At 35.9% G+C, this 12,283-nt stretch overlaps 1 protein-coding gene across 1 annotated transcript; it reads right to left on the bottom strand.

Annotated features, from left to right (window-relative positions):
* Positions 1-4,285: 4,285 nt before the first annotated feature.
* Positions 4,286-11,278, bottom strand: LOC129755545 (uncharacterized). The gene is made up of 2 exons (XM_055752094.1): positions 10,876-11,278; positions 4,286-6,031 (listed from the first exon to the last, which is right to left on the bottom strand). Exons 1-2 carry the CDS (start codon positions 10,887-10,889, stop codon positions 4,504-4,506), a joined length of 1,542 nt encoding a protein of 513 aa, XP_055608069.1. The 5' UTR covers positions 10,890-11,278; the 3' UTR covers positions 4,286-4,503.
* Positions 11,279-12,283: the final 1,005 nt, after the last annotated feature.

The raw sequence follows: 12,283 nt of genomic DNA, 5'->3' as shown, positions 1-12,283 counted from the left end.
GCATCGTATTTTTATCCACTTATTTTTTCAATACATTCGGTTCCTTCACTTGAGAGGTTGAATTATTTGAATCACATGGTCAAGCATCGATTTTCAAAATGAGTTCTTAATTTAAAACCTCGTTTTTTAAATTACCATATGCTGTGACTCCAAAAAGAGTCAATTGAAAGAGATTATAATGTCATAGAAACAGGATTATACAAGATATTCTAGAATGCAGTCAATTAAAAAATCTTCGATTAGTTGCAAATTATGTTATTTAAATGGAAATTTTGAATATTTAAAAATACTTTTATACTTATTTTGAATCTTAATTTAATTTAATAACTCAGAATTTATAAGTATATAACTTGTTTAATATTCTTTGTCATATGTTTCCAAATGTAAATTACAGGCTGAAAGAAAGGCTACAATCCACTGTCAAGTGTATTGAATTGGGGTTTTATCCTTGGGAGGCAATCTTGAAGTATTTTAAAGTTTCGGAAGAATTTTGCCTTCTCTTTCTTCAAGGAATAGTATACAAAAAAGCAGACAAATCGAAATGAATCAGTGGCAAGATGTGTTATATAAGGTTGCCAGAATTTTTTCAGTACGTATCCGGACCAGAAAAACCGGGCAATTTTAAATAAAGAAAACTTGCCCGGAGAATTTTATTTCAAAATTGACGACCATAAATCCGGACAATATCCGAGCTAATTTTCTCAAAACCCAGAAACTACTTAACAAAAATCAAGGAAAAAATTGAAAAACAATTTTTTTTCATTACAATTTATCGACATATTATGAATTGTATTTAAGGCTTCCTTAAAAGCATTCATAATTATTTTTATGAAACTTGCTCGAAAAAAATCGTTTGGAGGCGTTCGTTGTTTTTTTGCTTTTGATTTGTCAAATAAAGTGAATAAATTAGAGCACAATGTTGGCAACTTTCAATGAAATCAGGCCAACCGGGCCGGGCCGGACTGTTCCCAAATTTTGTATTAAATATCCGGGCAAACCCGGATAAAACCGCCCATTTAGCAACCTTAGTGTAATAGTATTTATCGTGTTGAACGGCTTTTTTTTATCACTTCATTTGAAGATTGAAGCCAAGATATTTTTTCTTTGTAAAGTGTGGTCTTCTTTTTTTTTAACTTCAAAGATTTTAAGCGGTTATTGTTCAGTTGAGTGTAAAAACTGATTGAATGCGACAAAGAAAATTCAAAGGAAGAAACTGAAAACTCATAAGGCATTATAGCGTCCGAACTGCTCTGTGACTGTTTTCTTCTTTCAGGATCCAATCAAATAATACTGGAGAGTGGTGATGATTTGAAGCAATCAAACCTCCCCTCATCAATGCCTTTAATCTTTTCAAGACCTATCATCTTAAGAGGTGATACCATATCCAGTCATTCATTGTTATAGCAGTGAAAGTCATCCCCCACTCGAAGCCAGGAATACAAATATGTGAACCATGTGTGAACACGCGTCAGCTACCTCTATTGATTCCGTTCCCGGAGTTAAAGTGATGAAATCGATAGAGATTTTCCCGCTCTTATCATTGCGAAGTTTGCTTTTCTTCCTTCCACACAGCTTAATCATCTTCCGTTGGAAGCCTGGCTACTTACGTAAGGATAGGCGTGTTTATATTTGGTCAGCAACCACTCGACATCGCCAAAGATTTTCTGTCTCCCCCCTCATCAAAGAAGTGGACGCAACACTGTTGAGTTGAACAATCGTCCAGCTCGAACACATAGGTTTCACATCAATGGGAAATCGATTGAGCCGATTTTGGGCGGAAAGCTGCTTTCAGTGGGCCATTTTTTCTTTCCTCAGTACCTAAAACGGGGGAAAATCCCCGGTACCGATTATTTTATTGACTTCCAGGGAATTACTGTCAAGAAAGCAAACATCTTGATGTAGTTTTTGTTGTTAGATTGTTGAACATTGTTGCCCAAAATCTCGTCTCACTGCCCCTGGAAGTGTCAAAACGAGAATCGATTTCTTGCCTCACTCAAACATTTGTTGACAATTGGCACTGATATTGAAAAAAGGTGGGGAAAAACTTTAAATGTTTTGTCCTTTTCCAAGACAACTTTATTGTATTTTTACTTGAAAATGTTCTTAAATTTGTTATTTTCTATGGTTAAATTCTAAATCAAACTTTTGCATTCAAAATTGAACTCTCATTTTGTGGAGTTTTCGGGAAGCAAACGATTCCAATAGTTTAATACGTAGGTGTGTAATAAAATATTTCTAAAATAACAATGGTTAGAGAACATCTTTAAAGTAATATAAATGCCTTACGTTTAATGCTTCTTCCTATAAACCGATATACGGGCGACCTTGAATCGTAGTAAATATCATAACCTTGAAATATTATTTCCGATCGAATTTCTGTATCTGCTGAGAACTGTTTGAAACCAACGGGATTGTATCGTATCGCGCCTGTTGTGATAATAACTATTTAAAAGGGGTACATTTTAAATCACAAGTATTCACCCTCAGGCCTGCGGATGTTTCGAATAGTGATCGGTTGATATCTTGTGTTTCTAAGTGGTCAGTTTGATGATCGAAAGTACTGTGAATTTCATGATATACAGCGTTTAAGTCTGACTGTGCAACTTAAGTTAAACTTACTGTTTGGAGAAATAATCATATGTGGGTGCTCACAAATCTTCACTGAAGTTCAATTAAATCTATTATAAATTCCCTAAATTTTTGAAAAGGTACTTCTAGATCACAGTAGAATGACTTTTAGTTTGCTGATCTTCTTAGCGTTGCTAATTCTTATTCATATACCTAACATTCCGTTTCAACTGACATTTGCTTAAGTTGATGTATTATTGTTGCGTCATCACTAAGTTTGCGCTGAGATGAGACGTGTCGACGTATATTCGTGACTCATGTCTCATGTCTCATGCCTCATGCCTGTTGTGTAATCGTTGTAGTCATGTGAAATGTTGGATTCTAAATTCAACCATTTGTCTTCAACTAGCGCGAGAAAAGCTTTTGCTATATTTGCTCTTTAGTTTGTTGTGAATGTGTGAATGCTACATCAAAACTCCAATAAAACATAAACTTTGAAGTTTGCCCCAAACTTATTTTGTATGTTTTTAAAAGCACACAGTGCTTGATTTTAACAACTGTAATAAAATAAAGTATCATCTCTCGATCAAGATGTCAAAAAAGGAGATCACCGGAAGGTGCATGAATATATTGTCTTATTTGTAACGAAAACTTTCGTTTTTTTTTGTCACAGCTGCAAAAGCCCTGTCAAATCATAAATTTTCGTGCAAATTTGTCGTCAAAAACAAAAATAAGTTTGACTGAAACATCCCCCCGAGCCGTTGCCAACTAAAATATTCAGTCTTGGATTTGCCCGAAATCAGCCTTGACATAGGTTTCATCGTCCATCAGAAGAGCACGGATTTTGGCCACACTATTCTGTTTTATTTATAGTCCAAATTTACTGTTTGCTAGCTTGTAACGACTTGATTCCTTCGCGGAGTCGAATTTTCCTCACGGTACTATGGGCAGCGCAGAGTTTTCAGGCCAAATCGCGGTGCGACAGATTGGAATTCCTTTTATCGTCTTCTCAATTTTACCACGCAGTTTCCGGTCGACAGTTCCACTCCGACGATGGGCTTCAGGCTTCAGAATCGTGTCAACGTTTCCTAATACCGTTCGATAACGCATCATACGGTATTTTTGGTCAAATTCAGTTGTTGAGTCTAGATGCAGACAATATATTTATTTCCAAAGTAACTGAGCACAACATTTTACCTTCTTTTGGCTTCCATGTTGATTGTTTACGCACTGAACCATCTATTTTATACCAAAGTATAAACCCTACTTTTCGAATATCTGGCGCAGTTTGAAATCGTATCAGACATGATAACTAAAGTCGTTTAGAATGGTGTTGCGAATCGCAATTCCAACTGCATAGTGAAAAGATCATATAAAATGTCGTCTGAAGTTAGTTTAAATCGGATATGATAGAAAGTCTGCAAGGTTTGTAAACTTTGAAGTGATTTTGCTCTCACGCGGGCTTCATGTGAGAAAATCATCGTTATGTTCTCTCTGCAATCAGCAGTGCATCCAGATGGGTAAAAATCAGATGGGAATTGTGTAATATTGACCAATCAGAGAACTGGAAACGATGTCGCTGGCAACGATTGAAGACTATTAGAGCGAAATCTTGCGCTAGTTAACTTTTTCGTCCGGGGGACTTCTTTTTAAAAAATTAAAACTAACTTGTTCAGCTCCAAAACTAAGACTGCCTTTATTATTATTAGATCACTCTTATAAATACCTAAACCTAATCCTGCAATGCTTGCTTACATTCGCCACTCGCGGGAGCACGTACGATCGTGTGGGAACCGATGATCCAGACTTCTAGCTATGTTCCCACAAGCAATTCAGCAGACTAGTGGCATATGGGAACCAACTATCCAGACTTCTGACTAAGTCTGGAAAATATGATCCCATTCTCACATAGCCGTGTCGTTAACTCGCCCTTGCTTAGAGTTGAGCCTCCTGGGTCATGACGTCCGACAACGTGAGTTTCCTAAAGTTGGTTACCTTCCGTCCTCGTTCCGTCTTCCAAACCTGGTTTCCGACATCTGGGGTAGTTTCAGGTGAGGTTGTGTGTAGTTTGATATTTGTTGTTCTGTGGAAAAAGAAACTGAACAAAATAGCTATACCGATTAGAGTAGGAAGAACAGCTATTCCTCCAATAATTGACCAATGAGGAAAACTCAAGCTGTTGTTTTCTAAACGTAGCAGATCAAGTTCATTCCTGGTTTCTTTTTGAAGTTTGTGAAGATGGCTCAAGCTGAGATTTAGTATTTCGCCATTCTTGGTAATTGATATTCCGTCCAAAGGAAGATATAAGGGTTTTCCAGTAATGTTTTGGGTTTTACTGGTGTAGACAATATTATTGATCCGTATCGTACAATTCTCATACTGAATTAGATATGACCCGGTAAGGGTTCTGTCAGTAGTTGCACAGTCGGATGATAGCGTAAAATTAGTTTCGCTGTTTACCAGTATGTGTTGCATATCCAAAGGAATGATGTCTTGCTGCATAGGATTAGATGTATAGTTGCAGATAGCGGCTTTTTCATCCAAAAGGTTCGGTATGCATGATGAATCAGCTATTTCAGTATCTTTGATATCGTAAATAGTTTGTTCCGATGTCTTCACCATAAATTTAGCGGTTGGGTGTACTAGGAAAATTCGATTATCTGTAAGAATTTGTTGTCGGTTGTGAATTATTGGGTAAACGTGAATTTTACGGAAAATTCGGGGATCCAATTTCGGCATTTTGATTAATAGTACCATCTCTTGACGGTTGGTGGCTATAGATGTTGTTGCGTATGTTATGACTTCCGACGATGTATACACGGTGACGTTTTCTCGTTCAAGATCCTTCCTTAGCGTTTCTATCTCATTTTTGCTTAAAATCTTTTCATTTAATATTCCTAATCTAGCTAACATTATTGTTTCTAATATATTCTCGATTTGATTACCAAGTCGCTTTAAATTAAAGAAGATATTAATGGAAAATAATTCGGTAGCTTTTGATTCAAACAACTGAATGGCTTCCTTAGTTTTAAAAAATGATTCTTTTAGTTGCAATGATATTTCACGATTAATTTTTACCTGTTTGTTGTTGTTTACAATGAGATTATTAATGCTGGAATTTATTAGCCTTAAATCGTTTGCGTCTGGGGTTCCAGCTATAAACTTCCAGACAGTACCTACCGTGTCCCATCGTTTCTGTCTTCTAATAGGAATTATATTTTCTAAAAAATAATTAATCTCGTCAAATTTTTCTTGTATAATTTCTGTGAATTGATTTATCTCAATTTTGTTAAATTTTTCTTTCAGATCTGTGATATAGGTTTTGAGTGTTTTGATGTTGAAATGGTGGATGTAATAATTTGATTGATACTGAATTCTGCCAATACCTACGTCATAAATAAAGATTGGTTGGTCCAGTCTTTGAATTTGTAAAGTCAGCGTTTGGGTCAGGAATGTTAAAAATCTGTAATTAAAAATAATTTAAATGTCAGTCAACTGTTCCTTATTTTTATATCGTTCTTGTGAATTTTTCTACCATCATGCGTAGTAATTGTGCTTTTATTGACATCAGAAATTTTTACTTTTTTATATCTGTTAACATGTTTACATCTACGTCTAGTTTTTTCAAATGCTTCAATGTTTTTTTTTATGGGGACGTATTTCTTGTTCTTGTTCTGGTAATTTAAATCTTTTTCCTGTTTGGTTTTCAAGTTTTTGAAAACTGTTTCTATAATCGTCTGAGATTGGCTGGAGGGAATGTCTGTTAACAATGTTTACATCTACGTCTAGTTTTTTCAAATGCTTCAATGTTTTTTTTTTATGGGGACGTATTTCTTGTTCTTGTTCTGGTAATTTAAATCTTTTTCCTGTTTGGTTTTCAAGTTTTTGAAAACTGTTTCTATAATCGTCTGAGATTGGCTGGAGGGAATGATAACTTCATAAGGAGTGTGCTTTGTGCATGAATGAATTGTCGAATTGTATTTGTGAATGGAGATGTTTACTAGGTCGAGTAGCGTCATGTCTGGGTTTTCATTTTTTGAAATTCGATAAATTTCCAGAAGTGTAGAATGTAGTCTTTCAACGACCCCATTCATTTCACTGCGGCCAGTGGCTGTAATGTATGGTTCTATACCATATTGATTGTAAAAATTTGTTAACTCCCCTACAGTAAATGATTTTTCATGATCCATAACTAAAGTTTTGGGGGTTTGATACTTCAAAAGAATGTCTTTAACAGCGGGAACCAGATCAACAGCCGCTCTAGATTCTATCAGTTTTATCTGAGCGAATTTTGAAAATTTATCGATATATGTCAAAAAATGTTGGTTTTCAAGGAAAAGAATGTCTATGTGGGCAATTTGGAAAGGGCCTGTAGGAATGGGTGTTTTTTGGTTTGGGAAGTGTATAGGTTTCCTGTCGTATTTGGTTTCGTTGCAGATACGACAGTTGGTTACGAAATTTTTTATTTTATGTTGCATGCTCGGAAAATAAAATTTTCTAAGAATTTGTTGTTTGTTTTCGTCGGCACCTCTGTGTGCTCGTTGGTGCGTGTCTCGCACTATGTTCCATTGCTCCTCCTCCTGGGGGATATCATCCAGCATTCGCTGAGTGAAACGAATTTTTAACGATTTATTTTGGCCGAAATGTTCTTTATAAACTTCCTGGATTTGGCCCATTATTTTTTCATTCGTTAATAATCCGTTCACTTTCGTGGGGTTGAAATGTGTCTTCAGAACCTGTAGAAGAGAGTTACGGTTAATTTGATTTATAAAAATGGTTATTCTTGTGTAACCCGGAAATGGCGATTCGCATTTCACTTCATCTGTACCTTCATTTATTATAACTTGGTGTTTAAAAACATTAATAGGTGCTTCTGTGGAGATTATATAAAAGTCGTCACTATTTTCGGCTGAATGTTGTGTTCCAGTCATAGAACACACTACTCGGCTTAGAGCGTCCGCCACGACGTTAGTTTTGCCAGGTTTATATTCTATTGTATAATCATGCTCTTCCAAATAAGATTTCCATCTTTTTAGCTTAGCATTTGTATTTTTCGGTGATAGCGAAAAGGTCAACGGTTGGTGATCTGTTAATATTTTGACCTTCGAGCCATAAAGATAATTTCGAAAATTTTGAAGTGCCCAAAATATGGCAAGCATTTCTTTTTCTGGTACCGAATACTTTTCTTCCGCCTTTGACAGTGTTCTGGAAGCAAAGTGGATTGGTTTATCTTTGCCAATTTCTCCCTGAGATAAAACCGCTCCTATTGCGTAGTCAGAGGCGTCGGTCGTTAAAAGAAATGGTTTGTTATAATCAGGATATATAAGGATATCTGATGAGGTGAGAATGTTTTTCATTTTTTGAAAGCATAATTTTTGGTCGTGTGACAAGTGAATTTTCTTGGATGAATGAACTCCCTCCCCTCTTAGAAGGTTGGTGAGGGGTTTTGCTATTTTCGCAAAATCCTTCACAAATCTTCTGTAATAGCCCATCATTCCAAGGAATGATCTTATTTCCTTTATATTTTTTGGTTCAGGGAAAAGTTTTATAGTTTCAATCTTTTTTTCATTAGGTTTGACTCCGTCTGAACTGATAACGTATCCTAGAAATTCTACTTCTGTGTGTAGTAATTCGGACTTATCAATCTGGATTTTTAGTCCAGCTTTGTTCAAAGTTGTTAATATGATAGACAAGTTATTTAAATGTTCATCGAGAGTTTTACCGAAAACGATGACATCATCGATGTATACATAGCAAATTTTACCTATGTATTCTCGGAGAATATCATCGATAGCCCTTTGGAAAACCGCTGGTGCGTTTTTTAAGCCAAAAGGCATTCTTGTAAATTCGAATTTTCCATTATTTATGGAAAATGCCGTCTTTTCAATATCACTTTCTTTCATCCGGTTTTGGTGAAATCCAGAGGCAAGGTCGAGAGTTGAAAAGTATTTTTGACCTTTTAGTTGGCCAATCACATATCCGATTTCAGGCATGGAGTACCTGTCGGAGATGGTCTTTTCGTTTACCTTGCGGTAATCGATAACCATTCGAAACTTTTTGATGCCTGAGGCATCGGTCTTCTTAGGAACGATCCAAACTGGGGATGTCCAAGGTGACCTAGATGGTCTAATGATGCCATCTTTCAAAAGCTTATTAATCTGACTGTTGACCTCGTCAGAATATGCAGCTGGGTATGGATATACCCGCTGATGTACTGGGATGTCATCAGTAGTATTGATTGAACATTCTACTCTTGTTGCACAAGTCAACTTAGAGTCAGGTTCGTGAAAAGCATCTTTATTTGAAATCAAAATTTTTTCATGTTTATTTCTTTCCATTTGATCTAAATGGTTAGTTCTAAAAGTTAGATGAGTTTTCCAGGGCAATAATGAAGTAATTGTATATTTAACAATTCGTTACCTTTTTCCAGTCGAAGAGTGTTCGATGAAAAATCTATGGTGGCATTTAATGCTTTCAATATACTAGTTCCAATTATTCCATGGAAGAACGGGTGGAACTTGTGTAGAAAAAATTGAGCTTTGAAATCAATTTTCGGCTCAAAGAAATTTATATCGATTGCTGATGTTGCATTGAAACAACCATTAGCACTCGAAATATTTTTTGCACAGAAGTCATATGGTTTTGACCTCCCGTAAGCATAAGCTAGTTTAGGCGAAACTAAATTAATGTTGGCTCCTGTGTCAATCAAAAAGGGAAATTTGCCAATTGTCGTTTTCAAATAGATGAAAGGTAGAGTTGGTTTTACCAACTCGGATTCCATTCTAAAAAATTCGCGTTGTTTGCATTTTCTTCGGAGTTTGTTGGCTCTAATTTTTGTAAATTGTCTTCGTCAGAAATCGGTTCCTCGGGCTCGGATATTTTAAAAGCTTGATCGTAACAATAGTTTAGATCTTCCTCATTATAAAATTCTTCTGAATAAGGATATTGATAATCGAAATATTCTGGTGGATATTCGAGTGGATGAGCCACTCGTTTATGGTTTTGTATTTGTAGCGACGGAGGATGTGGTCGCTTAAAGTTGAAAGTTGGCCGATTGCCATAATTTATATTTCTGGACCGGATACTCGAATCAATGTCCATGGGAACTGGTTGGTTATTGTTTGAATTTCTGAAATTTTGCTGGTTAGAATTTTGGGGATTGTAAATTATTTGTGGTCTTGGTTGTGGTGGAAATTGATGGGGTTGGAAACGCTGTGGCCTAAATGGTGGTAGGAATGAAGGTGGACGTGGTTGTGGTTTAGGGGGTGGTTTTTGAATTTCTAGACCTCTTGGTCTAGGAGGAATTGTTGGGGAATAATCATTTCTTAGTGGACCTGATCTAATGTCCATGTTATTGTAATCAAGACAAAATTGATAAGCACTACTCAAGGTTTTTGGTTGTGCTGTTTTCAGGAGAAGGCTAAGACTCCTTTCATGTCCTCTTATAAATGAGTCTAGAGCTTTCTCCCTAAAATAGTCAATGTAAATTGTAGCGTTTCTCCTATATTTCTCGTCAGTTTGAGCCTGTGCGATTATCGCAGACAGTAACTCATTGACGCGGCTGTAATATCCAGCCAAAGTTTCCGAAGGTCCTTTTTTGATAGTAGTTAGCTCAAAATCTAAAGTTTTGAGCTCCCTCTTATCACTATAATAAAGGAGTAAGGTCGATTTTATTTCCTTCCAATCAGATGTTACATTGTTAGCATTTAAAACGTCCGCGGCTTCCCCAGTTATTCTCCTTCTTACGCTTTTTTCGATAAGATCGAATTTTAGGGATTCTTTCGGGATGTAACTGTACATCCGAAATATGCCTTCAACGTCAAGGATCCAATTCATCAGTTCGGTTGGATTCCCGTTAAACAATCGCAAATCTTTAATAAAATCGGGTATTCTACCCATTTCAATAAAATCCTCAAATGGATCTGACCTCCGAGGAGGAATGGATGATTCAGAAGAAATCGACATAATAAAAAACACTCCTTCAACGAAGACAAAAAATTTAAAATCAAGTTTAATCAGTCACTTTTTGATAAAAACACTTCTTCAATAAAGACAAAAAATTTAAATTCAAGTTTAATCAGTCACTTTTTGATAAAAACACTTCTTCAATGAAGACAAAAATTTAAAATCTAGTTTAATCAATCACTTTTTGATAAAAAAAAACACTTCTTCAATGAAGACAAAAATTTTAAAATCAAGTTTAAGCAGTTACTTTGTTTTTGTTTATATTTTTTTTTAACACTTAAAATTATTAGAAATTTGGTCTTATCATTCAAAACTAATATGTAAATTTAAATGAGTACTTACATAAATGCCAGCATTTCCTTACTGGACTTTCTGGTTGGGTGACTCAATTCGTATGGCGTCCGGGGGGAGCAGTGGCAGGTGGGTCGGAATGATCCTTTTTGCCTTTGGCTACTGCGGTTCCTATCACCGATCGGTAAGAGTTAAATCCTACACAGTGTCCACTGTTCCGCTTCTTGTGTCCTAAATTACTTTCACTCACTTCACTTCACTTCTCTCTACACCCACGGCTATTTCTACCGTTTGATTGATTTTTTATTGATGAAAATCACTTTAATATTTTTGGGTGGAGATCACTGTCCTATCACGGCTATTTCTACCGTTTAACGATTTTCTTTTTGGTTTAACACTGAAAGAATCACTTGAATATTTTTGATAGTAAACAGTTCTTTAGGTACACATTTATACTTTTCCCGAACACGAATGGTCCCTATTCACGGGCGCCAGTTAACTTTTTCGTCCGGGGGACTTCTTTTTAAAAAATTAAAACTAACTTGTTCAGCTCCAAAACTAAGACTGCCTTTATTATTATTAGATCACTCTTATAAATACCTAAACCTAATCCTGCAATGCTTGCTTACATTCGCCACTCGCGGGAGCACGTACGATCGTGTGGGAACCGATGATCCAGACTTCTAGCTATGTTCCCACAAGCAATTCAGCAGACTAGTGGCATATGGGAACCAACTATCCAGACTTCTGACTAAGTCTGGAAAATATGATCCCATTCTCACATAGCCGTGTCGTTAACTCGCTCTCTTGCACTCTTCCGATCGGTACGAATAAGGTGTCGGATAAAGCCCAATTGATGTAGTTTTCATTGCTTAAAAAAAAATTAAATTTATGTTTGTATATTGCCTCCACTTTGTTAGGTAAATGCTGTTTTTTCAACTTTCATACTATCATTCTATTATGAGTATGACACGTTTAACAAAACAGCATAAGAATATGACTACAAATTTTTTTTCTGGACAACAGAGCCTGACAGCTCTGCATTGTGCTCAAGGGCTGATTAAAGCCACTTTTGGCCTGTATTTCGGTTTATATACTGCCTATTTGAAGTTGTCAAAATGTTTTCCCAATATCAAAACAAATGATGTTTTACCAACTTGAGAATTATTGAACGATTTTTACGAGTTAACCATATGGGCTGAAATTTGGCAAAAGGTCTTTTGACAGTTCAAGCAACAGTTTCCCAAATCAATGGAGGTTTTGTTTCGAAACTGGTCGCTTCTTCTCGACCATCCTAATGTAAAAACAAGAATCTTAATTTTGTTATTTTTAGAATTTCGCTTTTACTGTTAGCATTTAAGAACAGTCAGTGGTTAACTTTCATGCATTCTCATAAGTTGTCCTGCATTCAGAATATGCATTTTAAATTAAGTAGAAATTTAAAATTCAAGTAGTTGAT

Source organism: Uranotaenia lowii, chromosome 3 (genome assembly GCF_029784155.1).
Source record: "Uranotaenia lowii strain MFRU-FL chromosome 3, ASM2978415v1, whole genome shotgun sequence".
Lineage (NCBI taxonomy): Eukaryota > Metazoa > Arthropoda > Insecta > Diptera > Culicidae > Uranotaenia > Uranotaenia lowii.
The sequence above is the reverse complement of the archived record's forward strand: the minus strand, read 5'-3'. Positions and strand labels throughout refer to the sequence as shown.